At 40.3% G+C, this 26,356-nt stretch overlaps 2 protein-coding genes across 10 annotated transcripts in view; one reads left to right on the top strand and one right to left on the bottom strand.

Annotated features, from left to right (window-relative positions):
- Positions 1-21,007, bottom strand: part of AAGAB (alpha and gamma adaptin binding protein) — a 114,189-nt gene extending 93,182 nt beyond the window's left edge. Inside the window, exons 1-2 of one of the 2 annotated variants that reach the window (XM_053223835.1) lie at positions 20,699-21,007; positions 20,046-20,219 (exon numbers count right to left, since the gene is read on the bottom strand). The gene's annotated coding sequence lies outside the window, so the exon portion shown is untranslated. Of the gene's footprint in view, positions 1-20,045; positions 20,230-20,698 lie in introns of those variants that run through there. The other variant, XM_053223836.1, reaches the window with a different exon arrangement.
- The window catches only part of IQCH (IQ motif containing H), a 210,260-nt gene that overhangs the window by 37,908 nt on the left and 145,996 nt on the right, over positions 1-26,356 (top strand). Inside the window, exon 6 of one of the 8 annotated variants that reach the window (XM_027067604.2) lies at positions 11,919-12,974. The exons of 5 other annotated variants lie outside the window; for them this stretch is intronic. In XM_027067604.2, the coding sequence (XP_026923405.1) occupies positions 11,919-12,062 (144 nt within the window). In that variant the 3' untranslated portion in view covers positions 12,063-12,974. Of the gene's footprint in view, positions 1-1,479; positions 2,074-7,898; positions 9,107-11,918; positions 12,975-26,356 lie in introns of those variants that run through there. 2 more of the 8 variants (XM_027067605.2, XM_053223830.1) reach the window with 2 other exon arrangements.

The following is a 26,356-nucleotide window of genomic DNA, read 5'->3' as shown; positions in this document are numbered from 1 at the left end:
CTGCTTCATTCATGTAACCCTGAACTGTATTTTTAGTTTCTTTATATGTGCCTTATGTTATTTTATCAGCTTTGGCTTGAGAGCACTTTATCATAGAAATACTTCTATAGCCTAAGAAATAACCGGAAAGTTTGATATTTTTATTCCTGCTGAAACTTTATTTAAAATGTCACTGTGAATAATGTGAAAAGGTTTTTATCTGCCTCCCATGAGCCCAAAGCCCTTGAAATAAAAATATTATTTCTCTGGCTGCACAGACAGAGGCAGATTTCTCTTTTGTTGCTGTTGGTTTTCCCCTTCCATCTAGAATTAATATTGGCTTCGCTGGTGGAGTGCTGAGGCTTTGTAGCCCAAGGCAACCACCGCGTTTCAAGCAAACTTTTTCTAACATCAAAGTTTAAAAAGGCATACCTCTAGATTTACAGAGGATTATGCTTTACTTTCATGAATGTGAGTGAAGATTCAGAAATAAATAGGAATTCAGAACTCTACCCAAAATTGGGGGCAGAACCTTAGTCATTTGTTATATTCTTTTTTCTAATTCCCAATAGGATGAGTGCTTTGGGGATTGTGCCCAAGTACTTTGAACACACAGGGTTTGGGAAAGTACTTTGCCTCACACGACACATAGATAATATACACTCATTTATTATACTGATGATCCTTTTTTCCCATTAAACTTAACTCCAAGAAAATCTATGCCAGCGTGCTCTAAATGTATGTACATTATATACATCTTGCTCACGCTATCGGCATTTCAATCAAAAGAGTTAATCCTATCAGTTTACGTTGATGTATGTATATACAGTGGTACCAACTGAAAAATGGTACTTTCAGTTTGGATTTATAAAACAGAAACACTGTGCCAAAAGTCCTGTTAAAGAAATATTCGGGTATTGGTTTTAAATAGTCATGTAGAGCATTTGGGAACAAATACAGTTGTGATTTACCACTTATAAAAATGTGTTTGAAAGCACTTACCCAAACTGAAGCAATGTGTCTAGTGTTGTGATGTATAGTTAATTAGAAAAGCAGCATCAAGGCTAATCCTTTTTTAGAACTACTCTAAACACAAAGGGGATTATGATTTGGCTGCCGAGGGCCATGTGTTCCCTTACTTCCTATGAAACTTGAACAGCTTGTCAAAAGCTTGTAAATAATCTTAGACATTTTGGACAGAGCAAATTTGAATATGCAGCTGATTTACATGATTAGTTCCTAGAAGCTGATATTTTCTCCATTTTATGAAGAGGTATATCCTTCCTGATCATAAGGGGCTGATGCAAAGATTTTAGTGCATTGAAAACACATATACCCCAGACAGACAGACAGACAGGCACATGCGCGCGCGCACACACACACACACACTTCCTTCAGATTTTTATATCCTGTAACTCTATGTAAAATCAATTTACAAAAAAGTACTGAAAGTGAAACTCACTAATGATTTTTTCCATATCTTAAATCTGCCAAATTAAGCAACGACAACAACCCTCTAACACGTTTTAGAGTGAAGCCTCACAGGTATGGGGAGACAAGAAGAAATCTCTGATCTTCATAATTCCTCACTGACATCTAGTCCCACTTAGACTTTCTAAGGCAACACATTCAAAGGCCTACAGAAAATTTGACTTTGATTTATTTGTTTTAAATAAAAGGGGTTTCTTACAAGGCTTGAAACATGTCTCTGTTAGCATGAATTTTAAAAGAACGATTATGAATGCTTAACAAAATAGCCAAACAAAACATTGCTTTGTACTGCTGCACAAATAACTCTGATGATAACTGTTATGACCTAGAAAAGAAGCATAAAAACATTTTTCTTGGTGGCAACATATAAGTTGCTGTAGAATTATACCAGTTCTGGTCCCACTTTCCAAATAAATAAATATATAATGCAATGTAAACTTAGAATCTTTTATTTATTCATGAGGTTGAATTTAATACTATTATGATTTCCCGATTTTATGAGTCATCCGTTATGCAGTGTTGTTCACTAACTTAGTTGGGTAGCAACCACACTTCACAAATCATAGTTTCATTCTTTACTGTTTTACTTGGGGTGTACATAGTAATCTCTCTCGTGAAAGTACATTCATTTCAGAAATGATAAAGTAATAGAAAACGAGGCAATTGTGTTAATGTCAAATGATTAGAAGCACCAGAAGTAGGGGGGAGGGGTGCTCGGGGAGGTGGGGGGAAGAAGGCCGATTTCAAAACATGATTGTGTTTTAAGCCCATGCATATGGCCACAATTACAGTCACAACGTAATTTGGCAATGGTAGCAGAATTAGATTTAAACAAATTGATGTTACACTGCAGTAATTCAGAATGAGCTTGTTGCATTTATAAACCATAACAAGAAGCAGAGTGAATTAATAAACCCTTCTTGTCACTAAAAATAAAAAAGGGAATAATTGCTGAGATGGAGTTAACAGATGACTATAGTCAGCATCCTTTCAGCCTAGATACAGGAAAGTGAAGGTCACCCCCATCTCAGATGACAAAGAGGGGACATTTTGTTGGTAAACAAATTAATCTTTTGAAAGGTCGCCATTTGTTTTAAGTTTTTATCCAGTTCTTGTCATCTGGAATCAGAGATTGACTGTCATTTCACTAGGCAGGGGTGCAGTTGAAGCAGACAAAGCTGCTTCCGTACATATCAGCATTCCTTGACAAAACTCGGTGCCTGATTGTGATGCTATGGGCTGCTGGTTTACAGCTGTCTCCGGACAAGAATGGAGGCCCACCGCTGAATTCCAATAAGATGGGCCTGCATATTCAGCCTGCTGTAAGCTGGCCCTCTGCCCACAAGTAAAATGTATTGTAGTTCAAGCCAGCAATTATCTCTTTTACTTCCTTCTGTGCTGCTTCTGTTCCTTTTTTCCAAAAACAGATGTGGGTATTCACTCAAGTTCTGCATCTATTTCTTCCTCACACCTGCCGGGTCAGAATTCTGACAGAGGTAGTGTTTGAGGGAGCCAGCCGACAACAATCAGACGTAATTTCCTTGAGAGCGGCTTAAAAAGAAAATGTTGATTTTTCAGGAAATGTGGAGTCAGCATCTTGGTCCCCCTCCCTTTTCCCAGGAGCATTTGGTAAATTAAATTAGTGGAACAAAAGGAAATAGCTTTAAAGACATTCAGAAATGCCATATCCCATTTATGACACACAGTCATTACCCAAGGACTGTGATGGCATGCACAGCATCCCCACCTCTATCGTTAGAGAGCGCTTTCTCATCAGGTTGCTTAGAGTTCTCAAGAAAACAATGACTTCTCATGTTCCTTCCTCCTGATTTCCTAAAATATATCCCACCAATATGGCGGTGGCAGTGGTGGGTGGAAGGGTCGTGCATCGCCTTCGTATGTGGCTGCCGTCTAGAATTTTAGTTCTGCCTGGGTTTGGAGTACTGGAAAAGCTGAAGGAAGTGATGACAGAGTTATCATCGGCTGCTTTCTGGCTCTCACAAAAGCCCACGACGGCTCTGGGGTGGGAAGAAGCCATCAGAGGCTATGCTTGCATCGGATATCATTCATCAAAAATCCAGCGGTAGTGAGTTCTCCAACTTCTTGAGGGTTTCTTGCGTGTTTCCTGAGTTTCTGTGCTGAGATCCTGCATGCATTTCCAGACCAACCCTACGCTGAACTCCAAGCACCTGCTAGCTCTGAGCGTAGCGATTCTGGGTCCGACTGCCTGGTGTGAATCTTGCTAGATGGGGAATCTCCCAGAAGCAGCCTGCGTTGTTTCATAAGTAAAATGTCCATAATAAGAATATCCCATAGGGTTGCATTGAGATTTAAATGAGAGAATTCAAAGCACTTAGCAAAGGTCCTGGTACAAATAAGTGCTCTGAAAATGTTAGGACTAGAGACAATTGTGATATTGTATTATGCCATGTTTTATACTGACGTTTAAAACTTACATTCACGTAGGGGTTGAGGGAGAGAAACAAAATATTACTGAGAGAGCTTCCAAAGATTCTATTTAATATTTCCTAGGATGATGCCTTTTCCCCCACACTGATACCAGGGCAGGGACCTTGTGGTCTGATCCATTTGCCTGTTTTTCAGATCTTCCACTGCCCCGACCCGTGCTTTGCTCGTATTAGGTGCTCAGGAGAGAACTGGTCTGTCTCCTCCTTCATCTAGTCTCTGCTTGAAACTAAGTGACTGATGCCAAGTCTAGAAGTGAAGAAGCAATTTTGCTGGCCCCGGTTACCCTGGTTGCACGGGGCATCTTCCCACTGGGCTGTCCGATAGAGTTTTCCTAGTGAAATACCCTTGCTCCTGGATTCCTACAACAGCCTCGCCACCAACTAGCTGTTTCCAGGAGCAAGTTACTCTACCTTGCTCATTCTCATTTTCCTGGGTTATAAAATGGGGAACTTGGGTTGGAGGCCGTCTGGTGTGGTGGGAAGGGTTTGGAATCCAGTGGATCGGTTTGGGTCCTATCTGCCATTTTCTAGTTATGCAACCCAGGTGAGCAAATGCACATCTCGGGTTGTCAGTTTCTTCCGCAGAGTCAGGATAATGGTGCCCATTAGGCAAGGGTGTTCTGGGAATTATAGATAATATAACATTGCTGGCACATAAGAGGTGCCTAATAAGGGTCTTGCCTATGTAGAAAATGAACTAACCTTAGAAATCTCATACTTTCTTCCCCTTCTTCATACCTATGCTTCCACAAAAGGATCTGATTTGGCTCCTCTCACACTTCAGTATAAATGAGTAAAAAGGTTTAATGCTCTCGTTTTCAAACTGTTACAGAGAACCCCAGTGAGTTTCAGGGAAGGTGCAAACATTCAATTCACACTTAATTTTTTTGATAAATATTTGAACGATTTTAAAGTGCAGCAAAGAACAACACAGACATACTTAAGTTAGGTACCAAATTTTAGCACATACTAAGATACCAGCAATGGGTTAGTTTGCACTGGCAGGTTAACTCTGAGCGCACGCGCGTGCACGCACATGCACGTTTGAATTTCTTATAAAGATGTCTTTCACTAGCTAGGGCGAATCTTTGTACTGGTCACGTTTTGAAATTTAGGTCTGCTCATATCCACTCCTATAATAATCATACAGATAAATAAGTGAAGGCCAAATACAGGTCAAGGTCTTAAAGCGGTGCCTAGCCCCTACTAGCGTTCGACTGGTATTGGTATCACGACACACGTGAGCTATCACGCCTTAAAAGCCAGGCAAGTTCTCTGGAGCTCACATTTGGCAGCACAAGAGCCAATGGTACATGGTAAAATTACAATAATACACATTGCAATGTGATTATATAGCATTATAGATCATCTCATTGCTCATTTTAAGTTTGGGTTGGTTCTCACCTGGCTGGAAATGTGCTGCACACGTTCCATCTGGCAGTGCAGGGTCGGCCTGTTGCTTCACTTACAGCTGTAGATAAAAGGTCAGCAGTAAAGCATCATCTTAAAATTTGCCTCAACCCACAAAACAAAAGTAGATTGTTTTGAAACTGAGTGAATATTCAAAACAAGAGGGTGCAGAGATATCCAAAAAGAAATTAAAAAAAATTTTTTGTAAGCTTATTTATTTATTTTGAGAGACACAGAGAGAGAGAGAGTGGAGTAGGGGTAGAGAGAGAGGGAGAGACAGAATCCCAAACAGGCTCCACACTATCAGCACAGAACCCAATTCAGGGCTCAAACTCACAAAACTGTGAGGATCTTGACCTGAGCTGAAACCAAGAGATAGAGGCTTAACTGACTGAGCCACCCAGGCGCCCCTAAAAAGAAATTTAAATGGGATGTGATGGAACATCTTAAAATGTTACATGACATGTTTGAAAAGTACTTCCATTATTATTATTATTATTATTATTATTATTCAATAATAAAAGCACTTATGAACTGTGCCAGACACTATGCTAAGTGCTTTATGAACACTATCATATTTAACCCTTATACCTATAAAATAGATGCCATTTTTAGAACCTTTTTACACATGAGATGGAGACTAAGATTAAGCTACTCACCTAAGGTTGTGGAATCAGTAGGGGAGTTAGGATTCAACTTACTGATGAAATCTACTGGACATACTCCCTAAATTAAGTACTCACCAACTGATCCTTAATTACCAAGGAATTTGAACATGTGTTAGATACTGTTGAGATTCTGTTTTGAAACCAAAAATTCCTACTGTTCTTTAAAGCTTCTGGACCATTTTAGTTGAGGGAGATCCTGAGGTTATAAATACCATAACAAATTGTTAGCTATTTGAAATTCCTTATCTATTTGCATCAGAATTTTCTCTGTCTTGTCCATGCAAGAAAAAAAATACAGAAATAAATTGTATGCTGAGATGGATGTAAGATGGTAGTTATTATCTGTAACTCTTGATTTCATAATTTGCCTTCATCGAGACAACCTCATTGTTTCCAGTGTTGATTTACATATAAATAGATATATACATATACATGTTTATATATAATTCAACATATAGAATTATACTAAACTCTTATAAAACTCACGTTTACTTACCTATCAGAATTCTATTTAAAGTTGCATTTGAAAAATAGGTTCTACTCCTGAAAATAAATTTGAAAATCTTTGGCATGGACTATTACCTCTCCCATGGGTTTTTGTTTTTTAACAAGAGTAAATCCTCTATTTAATTGAACCAAAGGAGTGAGACTCTATTAAGGGATTTCAAGCATGAGTGGACAGGGAGAAGGGGGATTTGGGGATGCAGGAAGAGAGCTTCTCACTGCCCTGGAATCATCCCAGGTCAGCAGCCACCTGCTAACCAGCTAGCCTTGCTCCCTGACGTGACCCACTGCCTTTGCACTTTGTGACTTGGGCTTTGGACTTGAGTTTTGGTAACTAGGAGGCTGTGTTTCTAACCTCATAATTCCACTTTGAAGAGCCAAACATTATGTAGATGGTAGACCCTAAGTCAGCTCTAGGATAGGTTTAAGGTACCAGGGGTCCATGGATAGAACTGTAGTTCAGTACATTTGGTTTCCAGTATATATTATTTTATGCATTTGAAAAACATTATTCTGCACCTGGGTGGCTCAGTCGGTTAAGTGTCTGACTTCGGCTCAGGTCATGATCTTGCGGTTCGTGGGTTTGGGTCCCACATCATGCTCTGTGCTGAAAGCTCAGAGCCTGGAGCCTGCCTTGAGTTCTGTGTCTCCCTCTCTCTCTGCCCCTCCCCTGCTTGTGCTCTTTCTCTCTGTATCTCAAAAATAAATATTAAAAAAATTTTTAAACATTATTCTGCATAGGGGTCTATAGGACCAAAGGGGTCCATGATCCCCCCAAATTAGAAACTCCCTATGATAGATTTCCTTTTCTTTTAAACAAACATCCAGTATGGGGCAAATTATGTATCAGAACAAAGAAGTATCCTAAAAACTCTGTGTTCTTTATGGATAAAAGACCTACTTCTTTAGTTAATGGTATAGGAAACCTACCAAAAAGTGGATAGATCTGCAGATTTTCATAAGAATTGCATCTTCATGAGTGAAAATATAAAACTTCCTTCTCTCATCTAACTACTGTGGCTTTTCCATTGCAAGCAGGAAAATGGAACCACTACACAAGAGGTAATACTTGCATTATTATAGTGAGCATTCTGCTTAGGATGAAGCAGAAGAAAAATACTATAGCAAGTAGCACAGTAGCATTAGCCACAAGAGAAATGGGCCTAATAGAATTGTTTTTATCGTGGCCCAGGTTAATTATCCACTGAGAGATACTTGGAATGAATAAATACAATTGCTGTGTTCTCCAATATTCTAACCCATTGTACCTTAAACTGTACTTGAATTCAAGTATACATTCTTAGCCTTTTAAAACCTCATTGGTAGAACAGAAGTAAGTACCCATAGACGAGAGTAACTCACCCTATACTTTCTTTAGAAGCATCACCTCTGAAGCAGAATGTGTAATGGAAGCCCAGAAGATATTTATGTGGAGGAAATCCTTCTCATTAGCCTGTAAAGGTGGGACAGTATGCCACCAAAATACCCAATTTGTATAGTCTTTTGATTTCCATCTCTATTTGCAATGAAGCCTGAATAAATCTGTTTATGGTTGGCAACTGTGAGGTCTGGAAGCAGCCATGAGCTCTTCGGTGGAAAGAACCAGAGACCAAGAGGAGACTCAGAAGACATGGGTGCTAACTGGTCCCATGCCGCTGCTATAAGCTCCATGCTATCAAGGGAACAACACTTAGTCTCTAAGGACTGAGATTCCCCATCTGTATCCTGAGAAGGCAAATTGGCTGTTCTGAGTCGTCGCTGGGACCACGGCGCTGATTCTGTGTCTCCCAGATCAATGAATGCTACACGGGTGCCTTGGAAAACTGCCAGTCTCTCAGGGGAGACAACGTAGTGATGGGTGTAACGGCTGGGGGGAGGCCTGCGTCAAAACACGCCTTGGAGGAGCCGGTGGGCATGGCTGAGAGAAGAGGGCCATGCATTCGCAGCGCTGGAAGCCACACAAGCAAAGGCAGAGGTGGAGAAGAATGAGTAACAGAGGGTAGCCTGGAGCTTCGCCTAACCATCTCGAATTTTTATAAAGGGAAAACCAAAAGATGTGGTCGGACAGGTACGGCCAATTGATGGTTGGCCTTGAAAGGGCTACTGAAATCTAATTGTGTGATCTCAGCCTAGATCATAAAAAAAAGGGCTGAAGGCAGTTTCTGAAATTAGATCACTTCTCCAGATTCTCTAACTGAATGGCAGCTTTAGAATTCTCCTGAACAATCTCTCTCCCTTGATGTCCTCATTGGTTATTAAACTTCCTCTCCTTTTGGCTATAAAGATTTCTTGAATAGCATTATCTAGCATTGTCTCTTGAACTTGTTCAGTGTTCATGAGATGGCCTGTTTAGATTTCCACAGACAGCCTTCCCCCTGACCATTTACATACAACTCTATCCCTGTCATACGAGTGGCCACTCAGAGCTGCCAATCTAGCTGGATGGCTGGGCTTTCTGTCCAAATGCTGAGTACTTCTCCACTACTTCCTAGGACTCTACTGGAAACCCATCCCTAATTCCCACGTCTCACATCTTCCTCCCCAGTGTTAGTCCAAAGCAGGATCTGGGGCCAGATTTCTGGAGGCAAGAGAGCCAGTTGGAGCACAGGGGGTCACTGACTTCTCATATACCCTGTCTGCCCGCCCCTCCACTCCACCCTGTACCCCTTTGGCTGCACCCCCTCCCCTCCTCATTGCCAATTACCAGCCTCAGCACAGGACAGTGTGAGGCCTCCCCAATCTCACCCACTTACCAACTCTCTGTGGTCCCAGCTGCTCGTGCAATGAAATGTCCCAGGGGACTATCTTCATCTGAGTGTTTTCTAAAATACAGGTGTGTTTCCAAACTTATCAAAAGGAGTGTTCATGGGGTAGGCTTTCTTCTTCCTTTTTCTCTCTTTTCCAAGAAGTAAAAACCTTAAGAAAATGTCTAAAGTGTTCTTAGTTACAACAGGAGTCACAAAAGTAAGTCTGCTGGGACAGGGCTGGTGAAAACAGACTGGGTGTAGAGCTGTCTTCATTATTGGAGTGCTGAGCTGCAGACACCGGCCCTCCCTGGAGGAGGCAGCCACCTCAGCCCTAGCCCTGTGGCTGGGTCTTCGAGAGAAGCTGGAAACGCGTGTTTGCGTTTTCGGCGAAATCTCTGGATTTGTAAATTCTTGCCCAGATGACTTAAAAAATCCTGTGTAGTTCAAAGAAACTAGTCTCGAGGCTGGCTATACCTGTATGGCAGGTCAGCAATTCGAAGCTTCAAGAGCCCTGGAAGACTATTAATTCGGGGCAACCCAGGGTGTGACCCGACCCTCAGCTTGACAGGATTAGAGATTCCATTTGGTCAGAGTTGGACCAGTCTCTTGAGTAGAGCTGAACTCATAAGAGATCGACGTATAAACTGGAGTGCCACCTGATTTATTCTAAGGAGAGCTATAATGGTTGGACAAGCCTGGGTGTTCAGGTCAACCCGATCTGGTGAGCACATTGTATCCTTCTTAGAAAGCTATACGGAAGGCGCAGTGAGAAGGCTGCTTAGCGGACAGGGGAACTGACTGAGGGTAATTAGTTGGACGATCTTCCCGGCGAGCAGCATCACACATTTATAGTCTGATGCATCCATCTGTGAAGCTGCTCCTGCCAAAGGAATATGAATCAATCCCTGTGGAGAGTGCTTTATGGACGCTAAGAAATTCTGACTCTCTGATTCAACTTTTTATAATAAATAGCTACTATCTGCTTGGACTGGACGAATTACACTGCATTGTGCTCAGCTGCTGATATCCATGCCCACATGGATCCCAGTGGAGGGAGTGCTATTTCTCCCATCTTACTGATAAAGAAGCTGAGGCTTAGAGAGATTAAGTTACTTGCTCCAGTCATGCAATTAGTAAGTGGTACGGCCCGGATTCAAACCCAGGCCTATCTGATATTAGAGCCTCTGTTCTTAACCACTGCCTTCCTTTTTACTAATTTCCTACTGTAACAGGCCACTCGCCTTCAGGTGATATCTCGCTTCTCTGATAACACTAGTTACGCTACATTCCTGTTGGGGGCTTGGGTCTTTTAAAGCAGTTTATGCCTGGAGCTGACCGCATTGATCATGTACTCATATTTTTTAGCTTAACACTCAGAGCTGGGGAGAGAAGTGGGGGGAACACATCTCCCTGTCACTGCTCTTTCTTTCTATGTAAGTAACTGTAGTACGAAGAAACAGTATGCATCAAGAGGAGAAAGAGAAAGCCGAGAAGAGAGGTGGGAAGGAACCGGTCTGTAATACAAAGTATCCTCAGGGATTTCCCCGTGGGATACCCTGCTTCCCTATCTCCCCATGGTTCTCAAGCCACTGGGGCCACTTGGAACAAGGGAATTCCCCTTTCCCCGTGCCTGGCTGGTGAGGGGCCCAGATATAGCTGGTGGTTAGGTTCATTTGCACTAATATCTCCCATGAGCTTGCCTGGGGACGTCACCCCACTTTGTTTAATATGCTCCTAAGAAAATTCTCTTCTGAGTCTCAGAATGCCGTTTTCCATTTCTAACTGCAAAGGGGTTGATCCTCGTAGGAAGTTACCAGGAAGCATTGTAAAGTGAAAACAGGCAGGGACCCAAGAGAGGGAGCTGACCACAGAGAAAATACCATCCCAACATCTTCTTCTCTTTTTTTTTTTTTCAATATATGAAATTTATTGTCAAATTGGTTTCCATACAACACCCAGTGCTCATCCCAAAAGGTGCCCTCCTCACTACCCATCACCCAACATCTTCTTCTCAACCCATTTAAAGATGTACTGGATACCCAATACTGGATTCATTTAATACAACCATAATTTAGGGGGAAAGAGGATTGACTCCTTCAGCCAAGAATTTTCAAAACTGTAACCCTCTTAGTTATGGAGTTATCATTTAACCTAAAACATTGAAATCCCAGGGGAAGATATCACCATTTCCCCACACACTCGTGTTTATCATTCCATTTGCCCATAGTTTCAAGTGTGGAACGTAAACTTCCATAGAAGGAAAGATAATTCTCCCACCAACTCCATTTTCTAATCTCGAACACTCGCAGGACACCTAGCTGTGCTTTTGCTATAGGCTGCATGTGAAGCTGAAATGTATTACCTGCCCAGGACACTACATTTTAAGTAAGAGCCAGCATTTCTGAGTGCTTCTCCATGCTGGGCCTGGTGGTAAGTACAACAGACACAAGTTGTCTCATGTAATCTTCACAGTCACCCTACAAGTTGAGTACTATTTTACCACTTGCATTTTATATTTGGGGAAAGTGAGGCAAAAGTGGCTAAATAACTTGCCCAAAGTCACACAGCTACAAGTCAAAGGGCCATAATTCGAACTCGCCAGCCTGATTTCCAGGTTGGCATTCTTAATTCTTATTCTATGCTCCCTGCAGGTGGCTTTGAAGATGATGACTTTGACCTGTACCGAGCCAAAAATGGCTCCCTTGATGACCAAGGAATTTGCCGGAGAAATTTCTCCACCTTGGTATGGGAATAGAAGTAAAAGATCAAATTACTCAGTTAAGAGGCTATATTAACCCAAGGATCAGAAAAGGGGAGCTGGTTCTTTCCTACCCGCCCCCCCCGCCAGGTTTATTGAGATATAATTGAGAAATAATATTGTGTAAGTCTAGGGTGTCCAATGTCATGATTTTGTACACATATATACTATACTGTGAAACAATTACCACCTCTATCACCTCACGTAATTACCTTTCGTGTGAGTGTATGTGTTGTGAGAACAGTTAAGGTCTACCCTCTAGAGCCGATGCTTTTAAAGATGGACACTTACTTCAGTTAGACTGTAAACTCCTGTGAGAACGGGGAACCTATCTCCAACATCAAACATGGTGGCAGATCTGGTAAGAATCCAGTATGAATTTGCTGTTGGTTGGTGTATATGTGGTCAATGACTTTGAATAACAACTTGGTAAGGACCTCTGTAATTGAGTTAGGCTGTGTCAAGTTAATGTAAAGAATGAAATACCACGTACCTCATTTGGCTACATTTGTAACGCTCTCCTCTTTTCCGCCATAAAAACATTTCCCCAGATCTCTTCAGGTAGAATTTTATTTTCCCTTCCCTAGATCATCATAGAGTGCTTTTAAAGCTTTACACATTATGTCTCGAATTTACTGAGCCACATCAAAGAGCAACTGAATACATAAAAATATATCATATTCCTGAAAAGGAAAAATGATTATAATAAAAACTTCCAGTTGTTTCCAAATTAATATTTATATCTAATGTAATTTCAATCCAAAAACTTATGGGTTTTATTTGGTTTGTGTGGAATATTAATTCTTTTCAACTTGCCAGTGTTCATCATCTTGAAAAATAAATGGGCAAAAGCTTCAGGACTTTTTTTCTCCTAAAGAAGATTAATGAAGGTAAATTTTTCATACAACTTGTTAAAACATATGATAACATTAACATAATTATAATAGCATCCTACGGATAGAAAAATTAATGGAATAAAAAAATGGATCAATGGAATAAAAAATGGAATAAAAAAATAAGCATGGATATTGACCTTACTGTAAAAAAATAAGTTTGAATGTAGGAAGGTGTAAGTTGGTGGGGAAGGGAGGGACAGTTAGATGTGTGGGGCCAAGTCACTGGACTAATGTGTTGGAAAGAGAGCATTCAGGTAACTCCTAACTTTACATCCTAAACCAAAGAAAACTCCTGATGGGTTAAAGTAAAATGTTTAAAAAAAAAATAAGAAAACTATGAAAAGAGAACTATTTTTCAGGTTAGCCAAAGGAAGATTTTTTAAAACACCATAACGTCACATAATATTAACAATCCCCTTTATACGAAAAGTCCACATTCATATTGGACCCCAATCCTGAATCAGTCCCTAACTTCTATGTGATTTGGGGGCAAACGACTTACATTCCTTGGGCCTTAGTTTGTTCAGTTGTAAATTTAGGGCGTTGATCACACCATCCCTAAGATTTCTTCTAGTTCCGACAGCCCAGGATTCTGATTCTGAGCAAAATCGATTCCCTTTGGTTCCCTTCCTTTCCCTTTTCTGACCAACACGACCTATGAAACAGAAAAGCAGACCAGGTTGATGTTTTCTTTTTGCAATTATGCATTTCACCAAGCATCTGTGGAGTACCTGTTATGTGCCTGATGCTGTCACCACCTAACTTTTATGTGTCACCACCTATAATACTCAGGGCATGTTGGAGAGATCACTATTCCCATTTCACAGATAAGAACTTCAGGGCATAGAGGTTAAGGTATATGACCAAGCCATGTAATTAATATGTGGCTCACTCAGAATTTGGGCTTGTATTTTCTTCTGACATTGTGATTCAGAGTCTAGGAAAATTATCCCAAGAGAAATTGCAGGCAAGGGACAAAGTCTCACACACACACACACACACACACACACACACACACACACACATTACTAATAATATTCCTTACAAATCAGTTTCTCTACTAATTAACTAATGAATAAAGTTGTATTTTTTAAACAAGCTTAATTTATATCTAGGGTTAATTCTGTCACTGACTTAAGCAAAAATATCTGAAATGGAAGCGTTCCTAGCCTGCTTTCAGGTTTGCTTAGGCATCTCTTCCGCAGACTTTACTGATACAGCATAGAAATTATGGCAAAGCCCAGTGGAGTCATTGAACTGAAAGTCTCAATACTGCTCAGGAAGGGATGCCAAATTAAATAAAAAGAGCCCCAGCAGTTCTGCAGCTGTGTGCCAAACCAACTGCTGGTATGAGGTAAATGAGGACCAAACTTCCTCTCACTTGTGACCCTTGCCGGTATTTAAACACCAATGCCCAGAGACCAGCACAATGTTCTATAATAAGGGAATACATCGCAATAGCAAACATCATTATAATAAATAATAAACCCATTCACAAAGTCTTTCTTAGGTCTTAACTCAAAGGACCACCATTTAAACTCGCTTCCTCTCATGGGCCCCAAGTAAAGGTTGAGGCGATCTATTCTATCTAAGTATCAATTTGTGATCTGCAGCCCTAGGTTACAGAAAGATTGCATAGAACACAGAGGTCCTCCAGCTGCTTTCTTTTCATATCTAGTGACAGTGTTGGAGCAGTAGTGTGGTATAGTATTCACCAATATGCCAAAATCACAAAGGTAAGCAACTCAAGCCATTCTTTCTTCTTGTATGAGATGTAACAGACATGTAGATGAAATCCCAGTACTTTATTGTTCTCTTGTAATCATTTTCCAGAATTTTTTTTTTTTTTGAGGGAGGGAGAGAGAGAATCTCATGCAGCCTCCATGCTCAGCACAGAGCCCGACATGGGGCTTGAGCCCACGACCCTGGGATCATGACCTGAGCTGAAATCAAGAGTCAGAGGCTCAACCGACTGAGCCACCTAGGCGCCCTGCTTTTCCAGAATTTTTAAATTTCTACCAGAATGCTACAAAGAAATGCTGTTACATTTATAGAGAAAAAAGAACCACAGGAAGTAATTAGACTTCTATTTGTTAGTCTGAATCCACCAGAAAATCCCTGAGCCCAGTGTGTTTCAGGCTCCTTTGAAGAAACGTTTTACAAAAAACCAAGCTCTCCCTTATCTTTAAATTTTGAGGTATGGCCTGATACTAACAAATCACAGCAATGACCGTTGTTAGCTATGCGTTAATTCCTTGTCCAGAATGCTGGTTCCTTGGAATGACAATAGGTGTTCCATGAAAGAAAGAGTTTTGTGGTCCCATAAAAATGAGAAATGTGAGGTTGAAGAGAGTCAGACTGACCTTCACACACTTAGGCCACCTGGAGTCACTGACTCACTGGTGCCCATCATGAATCTCTAGGAGGAGGGTAGCCGGTGCAGTTAGTGTTGCCCAAACTTCCTCAGACCCTTCTTGGCAGAACAGCTCCTAGAACTATATTCAGAGGAATGCACCTCGGGAAGTTTTGCTTAAGTGCTGGATTTTAAGTATTTTCGATGGAAGACATTTTAGACGATACTACATATTTTCCTTTCTTAGTCTCATTTTATTGGAATCTAGTATTTTCTTGGAGGCTTTGGGACATCATAACAAACTCCACTCGTTTTTGTTTTTTTTATGTGATGTGCTATACGGGGCCTGTGAGGTGTACAGATGCTCACACCTCAGACTTCAGTGTGTTCAACGTGATATTTCCTCTGGAGTCTCCTCCATGGTCCTCTCCGCTCACCTCACCCTTCAAGTCTGTTCCCAACCCCATGGTCACTGCTGCTACTAACTACCCTGGCCCCGTCCTAAGACCCCTTCCAATTCTGAGAACTGCAACCCTCCATATGCCCTTTCCTTCCTCCTTCCCTTCCTTCTTTTCTTCCTTCCTCCCTTCCTTCCTCTCTTCTTTCCTCCCTTTCTCCCTTCCCTCCTTCATTTCTTCCCTCCCTTCCTCTACCTCCTTCCCTTTCTCTTTTACTTTCAATATTGGCAATTTCTGCTTTCTCTTTTTCTCTATCACTCTTGCTGGGATTTTCCAATTTTACTAATCTTTTCTAAGAATCACTTTCTCTATTTTTCTCTATTATTTGTTTTCTATTTCATTGATTTCTCCTCTTACCTTTTTTATTCTCTTACTCTGACTTATATTGAGTGTTTTACTCTTTTTTTTTTTATATTAAGACTCTTTAAGGTAGAATCTTAGATGATTGATTTTTGGCCTTTCTTCTTTTCTAATGTAAGCATTTAGGATGATAAATTTTCCTCTCAACAGTGTTCTAGCTGCATCCCACAAATTTTAATATGTTGCATTTTTATTACCATTCAGTTCAAAATTCCCCGAGTGATTATTTCTTTGGCTCATGTAGAGCCACCCTTATGTAGAAGGGTGTTGACTTAGTTCTCTCATTCTTATTGAATTCTGATTTAATTCCATCAGGGTCAGAGAACAATCTCTGTAAGATTTAAATCTTTTGAAGTTGTTTGAGACTTATTTTATGGTCCAGGATATAATTCATTTTGGTGAGTGTTCCATGTACATTTGAAAAGAATGTGTATCCTACAGTGGTTGGTTGTAGTGCTCTATAAATATCGATTAGTTCAAGGGGGCTGATCTTGATCTAATACTCAGATCTTCTATATCCTTACTGATTTTTAAAAATCTCTTTGTTCTACAAATTACCGCGGGGGAATTTTTAAATCTTCAACTCTGATTGAAGGTTTATCTACTACTTCCTTTAGTTCTGATGATTTTTGTTTTATGTATTTTGTGTTAATGTTATTAGAGACATACATGTTTATGATTTTTATGTTTTCTTGGCTAATTGACCCTATTTCTCTTCCTCTTGGATAATAGTCCTTGTCTTAAAGTCTACTTTGTCTGGGGCACCTGGGTGGCTCAATCAGTTAAGTGTCTGACCAGCTCAGGTCATGACCTCATGGTTCGTAGGTCTGAGCCCCACATCAGGCACTATGCTGACAGCTCAGAGCCTGGAGCCTGCTTTGGATTCTGTGTCTCCCTCTCTCTGCCCCTGGCCCCCCTTCTCAAAAATAAACATTTTTTTTCCAAAAGTCTACTTTATCTGATATTAATATAGCCACTCCCTCTTTCTTTAGCTTACTGTTTACATGGCATATCAACCTTTTGTTGATGTTGTCACTTCAACCTGTGTCTTTAAAATTCACTTCTTATTGATAGCATATCGTTTTATCTTGGGTTAAAATTCAGTCTGATAATCTCTGCTTTTTAATTAGAGTGTTTAGTCCATTTTCATTTAATGCAGTTATTGACATGGTTTGATGTAGAAAAACTATTTTTCTACTTGTCTTTTATTTTTACCATCTCTTTTTTGTTCCTTTGTTGTCTGCCTGACTTAGGATTATATAAATTTTTTTAATATTCTGTTTTATTGACTTTTGAACCATACCTCTTTGTGTTATTTTTAGTGGTTGCTCTAGGAATTACAATATGCATCCTTAACTTATTATAGTTTCCTCAGAGTTAATATTGCACCAGCTCACATACAATGTAAGAAACTTACAACCATAGAATTTCATTTACCCACCTCCTTGTGTTATTGTTGTCATGTGATTTACATATATTGTAAACTGCACAGTATGTTATAATTTTTTGCCTTAAATAGCCAATTGCCTTTCAGAGAAACTAAGAGAAGAAAAACACATAGTATTTTATATTTACCGTAGACATCTAACTTTCCATCTTGTGTCATTTTCTGTCAGCCTAAAAAATCTTCCCGTAAGCATTTCTTGCCTGCTGAAGGCAATGTAACACATGCCTGCTGGTGACGCATTGTTTTCTTTTGCCAAAAAAATTATTTATATTGCCTTTATGTCAAATTTTGGGTTGCCAGAGTTTTTCTGTGTTTTTTTTTTTCAATGCTTTAAAGTTTCATCGTTTCTAATAAGTCAGTCATCATTTGGATCGTTGATTCCCTCTATATAATGGGTCTTCTTTTTTTTTTTTTTTTTTCCTGGATGCTTTCAAGTTTTTCTCTTTGTCTTTAGCTTCCAGGGGGGTTGATTGTGTTTATCCTGCTTGAGCTCCTAGGATCTGTAAGTTTAAGTTGTCCAGAAAACTGGGAGACATTTTGGCCACTATTTCTTTAAGTATTTTCCTCTACATTTCTCTCTCTCCTCTCTTTCTAGGACTTCGATCAAATACAAATTTTACAACATGATATTGCCCATAGGTTTCTGAAGATCTGTTCTTTTTAAAATAATTTTTTCTTTCTGTTCTTCAGGTTAGATAGTATCTATTGATTTTTCTTCAAGTTGACTACCATATCCAATAAACTTTTCATTTCAGATATTACACTCTTTAGTCCTAGAATTTCCATTTGTTTCTTTTTCTATAGTTTTCATTTCTCTACCAAGATTTTCCATCTGTTAATTAATTACGATCATATTTCCCTGAAGGTCCTTAAAGTATGTACAATAATAGCTTTAATGTTTTTATTTGCTAATTCTACCCTCTGAATTATCTTGACAGCTGTTTCTTTTTTTAGAACTATTAAAGTATGACCAATATACAAAAGCTGTACATATTTAATGTATGCAACTTGATGAGTTTGGAGATTACACATACACCTGTGAAACCATCACCACAATCTATATCATAAAGCATCACCTCCAAGATCTGTTTGTATTGACAACTGTTTCTCCTATATGAGCATTTTCCCATTTCTTTGTAAACATAGTAACCTTTTATTATTGTGAACATTATAAATGATGTGTTATGGAGACTCTGAATTCTGGTACCTTGCTCTCTGATGTGTTGATGCTTATTTAATACTGTAATAATCCATTTATGTAAATTCAAAAACAGAATAAGAATAGCTGGGAGTGGAATTCAGAATAGTGGTTACCTTCGGGTTGTGGTAGTGACTGACAAGGAGCATGAGAGAGGTCTTGGGGGTGCTTGCAATGCTCTACTTCTTATTCTGGATGCTGGTTTCCCACAGTGTCTGCTTTGTTAAAATGTATCAACTGATGACCTTATGATTTGTGCCTTTTCAAAAATGAATGTTAGGGGGTGCCTGTGTGGCTTAGTCAGTTCAGCATCCCACTCTTGATTTCGGCTCAGGTTATGTTCTCATGGTCGTGAGATCAAGCCCCTCATCTGGTTCCATGGCCTCCACGCTGGGCATACAGTCTGCTTAAGATTCTCTCTGCCCCTTCCCACTTTTGTGTGCCACACATGCTTATACATGTGCACACACTCTCTCTAAAAAAAATGAATGTTACATTCCAATAGAATGTTCAACAATTCCTGAGATGAGAAAAAGTTATGGTGTGCATCTCTACATAATAAGTCCTCACAGTGGCCTAATGGAAGATCAGTGATGCTGAATTTTATGCAAAATTGGATTATATAAATTTGCAATTCCATGATATAAAATGATAATATTGCATTATTGCTTTATACACAAAGTTTGAGATGATTTCAATCCCCCCAAATGTAAAAAAAAAAAAAAAAAAAAAAAAGAAACAAACTTTCATTTTTTCCAAAGCTGGTGCAGGCTCATTGAATTTGAGATATATTTATGCTGAAGTCTCCACAGAGAGACACCATCTAAATAAATAAAAAACACCCTGTACCATTACGATGTAAACTCAGCAAATGTAACAAATAACAGTGATTAAACACAGCAATAATTTTTTTTCACCGCACACAATTAATGGCTATATGGCAGCTCTGCACTTTCTTGTGATCTAAGATGGCTAAGGTGGCTGCTGGGCTCCTGCCATCATGTCTCTATCCCAACCAGAAGAATCAATGCAATTCCTGTAGCACTGGCCAGAATCTTGTCCCAAAGACAAATCAAGCTGCAAGGGAGGCTGAGAAATGTAATTTCTGCCTGTGTCACACGTTGAAGGCCAAACAACAGTCTTTGCCATTCCGGCCATTCGCTGTCTGGCTGTCTCAAATTATGTGAGTTGAGATTTGACATGCTTTCAGGAAAAATTCCCTTACATAAAATTCAGCTGCCCTGTAGCTAATAATATCCCTCTTTTCCAGAAGATAAAAAGGAGACTCAAAGAAGTTAAATGACTTACCACAGCACACTGCTGATTAAATGACAGAGGTAGGACTGAAATCCAGTGCTCCAAGCCCATGGTTTTTGCTTTTCTGCTATAGATACCTTTCCAGGGAGTTCTTCTAGCTCCAAGAATGCTGGAGAGTTTTTCTGACAGAAAGTGAGGCCCGGACTGTCCCTATGTTAAATGATGCTGAGAAAGGAATGAAAAACAGTGATAGGGCTTTACCATGAGGACAGGAGTAGAGCTACTGACCTGAGCTGTGTTTGGCTTGAAAGGTTCGAGAACTCAGAAAGCAAGAAAATAGAGTAAAAAAGCCCTGGGCCATGAAGCAGTGATGTGCCCTTTTCGCTCTGCCTCTATTGGGCAGATGAGATGTGTGTCCTAGCCACTTTCCCTTCCTGATCTTTAGTGTGCCGTCCATAATATGGGGAGGAGGGCTGAGGCAGGACTGCAGAATATGGTCATGCAGGGTTGTATAATGTGGCTGTGTAGGTTTAAATTCACCCAGCAGAAGATTCTGGAGCAGAGTAGAGAGGTACAACACAGCTCCAATTCTACCCCCTTCCTGCCCCTCACAAACGAAATACCACTGGTAAATTATCGAAATATTGAGATTCTCAGAAACAGTACAAAATCTGGAGAGAAGACAAGCAAGCAAGCATCCTTACCTTTTTTTCTCTTTTGACAAGGGGACGTGGAAGAAAGAGGTGAAATTGGAGAGCAAACAATGTCTGATTCTTCCAGAGAGAAGTGAAGTCTTCAGGCTTCTACTGAAATGATCCAAAACCCCTGGGGCTAGAGGGAGGGAGGGAGGGATTCATCCTCAACTAAGTAGAGCAAACCCTGATATAGGATGTTCATCAAAACCTCAGGAGAGGGGAGAGAGCCTACATATTTTAACAGAGACTGTATATATCCTAAAATGGAGGCCTCCCTGACCCAGGCCCTCAGCTAACAGAAAGGTACAGGAGACCCAGAGTACCTGCTTCTCACGTGGGAAAGAAAACACACTGGTAGCAGACTACGGGGGAGGAGATGCTACATCAGAGCAAGCAGATTGTCTGGGCAGAGCTGCCCAAGAATATACAAGGGGGAAAGAAACGATACAGCCACTATGCTGATTTATTACATAAATGCCAGTATTTCACCCACAGCTAACAAAAAGAGAGGAAGAGGAAGGGGGGAGGGAGAACTATGGGCTGCAAAAGACAAAGCCTAACCTAGAAAAAAATATAACTCAAGGTACAGAAGGAATTTTCTCACAATTTCTTCATATGATAGCACAGCTTGCTAGGAACATAAATTAAGTAAAACTAGAACTCAACCATGAGATGATAAAATAGCAGAATGAGATAAAAAGGGAGGTTGCAGACATAAGGAAACAAATTGAATACCAAAATATTTTATGGAACTAATAAATAAACTATAAATAGGAAGAACAGAACACACACTGCTGAACACTGAAATATGGGCGCGGAGAAAAGACTGTAAGCACAGCAAACGCAACGGAAAAAGACAAAGGACATTAATTAGAAGCTAATAGATACGCATAGTAGTTCGTTACAGGCTAAGCTGCTGTAACAAAGAAATCCGAAAATATAATGCCATAAATAGATCAATTTATTTCTTGTTCACAAAACAGTCCACACATGAAAAGTCTAAGGCTCACAGGATGACTCTGCTTCCTTCTCTCTGGAGGCTGTATCATCTCGTTCCTGTGGTTACAGACACTCTCATTCCAGTGGTTGAAGCTGGCTCCTCTCTACACTTTCAGCCCATAGGAACGATAAAGATAGTCCAGGGTAGGCATTCTAAGGAGATGGCCCAGAGGTTACACTTACCACCGCTGCCTATGTCTTACTGGTCTGATTTTGGTCACATGTCCACACTTAGCCACACTGGAAAATGCAGTCTGCGACTGGATAGCCATATGCTCAGCTAAAATCAGGGTGTTCTATTCTAAAATGAACCAGGAGAGGGGCGCCTGGGTGGCGCAGTCGGTTAAGCGTCCTGACTTCAGCTCAGGTCACGATCTCGCGGTCCGTGAGTTTGAGCTCCGCGTCGGGCTCTGGGCTGATGGCTCAGAGCCTGGAGCCTGTTTCCGATTCTGTGTCTCCCTCTCTCTCTGCCCCTCCCCCGTTCATGCTCTGTCTCTCTCTGTCCCAAAAATAAATAAACGTTGAAAAAAAAAATTTAAAATGAACCAGGAGAGAAATGAATCATTAGGAACCACAACATGAAAGGTAAAGATGAGCCAACGCTTAATGACACTTGGTATCTCTGAGAGAGAACCCAGCAAAAGAGAAGACATAGCCAATGATATGATGGAAGAAAATTTTCCAGAGATGAAGAAAGAACAAAATCTACAGGTGGAAAGAAAGCACTGAATCCCAGGAAAATTTGATTTTGAGTGTTACGGAATAAAGGTTTTCTAGTTAAGTGCCTGAACTTCAAAAACACAGAATGTTTCAGACACGCAGGCAGAAAGAAAAATCACTGACAAGGGGTGAAGGATGAATCAAGCCGGCATCAGATTTCACAATATTCATGGTAGAAGACAATGTGTCAGTGTCTGCAAAGTTTTGAGAAAAAAAAAAAAAAAAAAGGATGACCCCAGATGTAATTCAAGTATAACGACCCATGAACACTTGTTAGAAAGAACTGCTTGATGACCAAAGGCAGGCGATTAAACAACCAATCAAAGTAAGTAACTCAAGCATAGAGAAGCCATAACAAAAGGACTGTTGGTGGCGCTGGATCCATTTATGTGTAGAGTGGATGCTAAACCATCCCAGCAATTGTGGTTTCAAAACAGAATGTGGGTATTATAAATCTGGGCAATGTAAAAATAATAATAAAACATTGGAAGGTGAGGGAGAGGGGATGCCAGTAGCAAGATAGTTCTAATGCTCTTATCTTTTGAAGATGGGATATGTTATTCAAATTTCAAACACGACTTCAGGGGCGCTGGGGTGGCTCAGTCGGTTAGGTATCCGACTCTTGATTTCGGCTCAGGTCGTGATCTCATGGTTCATGAGATCAAGCCCCGAGTCAGGCTCTGCACTGACAGCACAGAGACTGCTTGGGATTGTCTCTCTCCCTCTCTCTCTGCCCCTCTGTCTCTTTTTCTCCCTCTCAAAATAAATAAACATTTTTTAAAAACATGATTTTTAAAAATCTAAAGGTTTTTCATAATCACCTTTATTTAACTACAGGGTGGGTATCTACAAGTTACTGCCTGAGAGCTGACCACCTATTTTTGTACATAAAGTTTCATAAGAACACAGCCCAACCCATTTGTTTACATATTGTCTATGCTACTCATTGTCTATGCTACCTCTGTGCAGAGGAATCTTTTTCAACTCACAGGAATCTTGTGGTAAAGAAATATTGATTTGAGGTTTAATAATTTGTTGGGTTTAATTCAGCCTTCCCCCTCCTATTAAATTCATGTCAAAAATTAAGTTTAATAATGTAATATAAATCCTATTTTTATAAGATGATATATTATTAATCATTCCAAAGATGTCAGGGATAATGGATCACCTAACGATATTTGGCATGGTTTCTTAAACTTTCATCTTTGTGTTTTTCTATTTTCTACATTAATTGGAATCTTTATAATGAGCATATATCATTTTTACCAGAATAATAAAATAGAATGGTTTTTCTATTTGAAAACACTAGAAGCAAATATACCAAGATATTAACAATGATTAATTCTGGCTGGCAGGAATATGATTGCTATTTTCTTTTTTAAGCTTTTCCATATCTTTTAAATTTTGAAAAAGCTATTATAGCAGGTTTAGGCATAAAACGACAGAGTTTGGGAAATAGCAATGAAGTACCAGATATAGGGAACATTGTTCTATATATAGGATAGTCCATACCATTTCCAGCCTAAAATGTAAAGCATGATATAAAGGAGAAGCCAGAAGTGGAGGAAATTTGACTTCTGTTAGGCAATCAGCACATTCATGAAGCTGGTTTCTTTAATTTGCATTAATCTCAACCCACCATTGCATGCTCGTCCCCCACCCTACCCTTCTGGCACACACACCATACTCCAGCCACACTGAGCTCCTCGCCTTCCGTGAAATCTTCATACGTCTGTATGCGATTCTACTTTGTCACCACCATTCTTTCCCCCTATAATTGCAGCCTCTTCTCCACGTGATATAATTCAATGCTTCTCTTAAGACACAATTTAAATATCACAGCCTTGACTGCACATCAGAATCACCTGGGGGGCTTGATAAAAAATACCGAGGCCGAGGCTCCAGTCCAGCTACTTGGATTTATTTGCCCAGAGTTGGGGCCCAGGCAGCAGGATTTCTTTCTTTCTTTTAATTAAAAAAATTTTTAATGTTTATTTATTTTTGAGAGAGAGAGGGAGAGGAGGGAGGGGCAGAAAGCAAAGGGGATAGAGGATCTGAAGCAGGCTCCGCACTGACAGCAGAAAGCCTGATATGGGGCTCGAATCCACAAATGAGAGATCATGACCTGAACCGAAACCAAGAGTCAGACACTTAACCAGCTGAGCCATCCAGGAGCCCCTAGGAAGCAGTATTTCTGAAAAGCTCCCTGAGTGATTCTAATATACAGCTCGGGTTGGTGTTCCAAAGCCTTCTGCAATGCCAGCAGGCAGAGTTAATTACTCCCTCTTCTGCACTCCCAATGCCCTTAGCTTTTCCATTCCTGGTGAAACTTAATGCTGATCGTATTAAAATTAGTGTTAGGTAGTAAGTGCTCAGTAAATGCTGCAGGTCATTACATGCCTTCTGCCTCCAAGCAAGCTAATGCAAAGTGGTTATCCTTACCATGGGAATGTGGCCGTAGAGTGGGCTTATGTTCCGCACCCAGCGACACTGTTCCTGGGATTTATTTCTGTAATCTTGAAAGGATGTCAACCTCCAGTGTAACCTTCTTCTCCATGCCCCTACACACACACACACACACACACACACACACACACACACACCCCTTGGGTCTGGCTTTTACATCGTTGAGATCTATGCAATTGAAACCATTAAAGAAAGCATTATGAATGTGCTGACTGCCTGGCAGAATCTGAATATCATCTGCCTTCCACCCTTTGTGTTTTTATGTCGGATCCTGTGACTTTGGCTTTCAAGAGCAGGTTGTCAGGTGTACTTTGTCAAAGGCTTTCAGAAAATCCAGATAAGTGATGCTCTATGCTCTGAAACTGCCAAACCTGTATTTTACATCTTCACAATGCTTGACAATTTTATTTAAGTGGAATCTTTCTTTCTTCCTCCAATTTACCTTTGCCTCCATGACCCTGATATCAATCAGACAAGTGGAGACCCTTCCATCTCTGCTACTGAAAATCAGCTATACGCAGGCCTTGTCTGGGGTACCGTACTTTGGGTGATTAGCTCAGCCTCCCTGATTTGGAAATCCTGGAGGCTACTCATGTCTGGAGGTGTGGTGGGTCAAGGAGAGCTGAGGATGAGAACGAGAACAAGGTGGATGGGCAAGATGGAAGTTCCAGAATAATACCACGTGCACATGAGCCCTCACTGTCATTGAGGCAACGCCCATGGCACTCTCCTTTCCTCCTCCAACTCACCTGGAAGGAAGTTGCCCTGACAGCCCTGACAGCCTACTCTTTTCCTGTTAAAAAAAAAAAACCAAACAACCCTACTTACAGGGGTGCCTGGGTGGCTCAGTCAGTTAAGCCTCAGACTCTTGATTTTGGCTCAGGTCATGATATTACAGTTCGGGAGTTCAAGCCCCACATCAGGCTTTCAAGCCTACTTGCAATGCTCTCTCTTCTTCTCTCTCTGCCCCTCCCCCACTTTCCCTCTCTAAACACACAAACAAATAAATAAATAAACACTAAAAAAGATTTTAAACCCTAATCATAGTCATTTTAAACTCTGCTTACCAAACGTTTGGTGTTCACAGTCTGGTAGCTGCTTACAGTTTCCCTTAAGCTCCGCATCCTGGCAGTGGGAGCCTAACACCTTTGTTCACACAGACATTTTTCAGCCAACAGATATTTATTTTGGAAAGTGATTTTCTCCCCCCAACCTCCAATCTTCATGAAATTTCCCTTTTGTTTTCCTTGACCTTGATGAGCAAAACAAGGTATGGTACTACTGAGTCCAATGGCAAATTTCACTAATGTAAAATCAGATGAATCTTAAACTTGAAAAATCTGTGTATTTCTAGTATACTGTGTAACCTTAAACAAATCTACTAACCTTTCTGTCTTGGTTCTTTATGAGTCAAATAGCAAATTGTTACCTAGTTCCTCTAGAAGCTATGCAAATTAATTAATGTTTGGAAAATTTAAATCA

This window comes from Acinonyx jubatus, chromosome B3 (genome assembly GCF_027475565.1).
Source record: "Acinonyx jubatus isolate Ajub_Pintada_27869175 chromosome B3, VMU_Ajub_asm_v1.0, whole genome shotgun sequence".
NCBI classification, from domain to species: domain Eukaryota; kingdom Metazoa; phylum Chordata; class Mammalia; order Carnivora; family Felidae; genus Acinonyx; species Acinonyx jubatus.
This window is presented reverse-complemented; position numbering and strand designations above follow the sequence as displayed.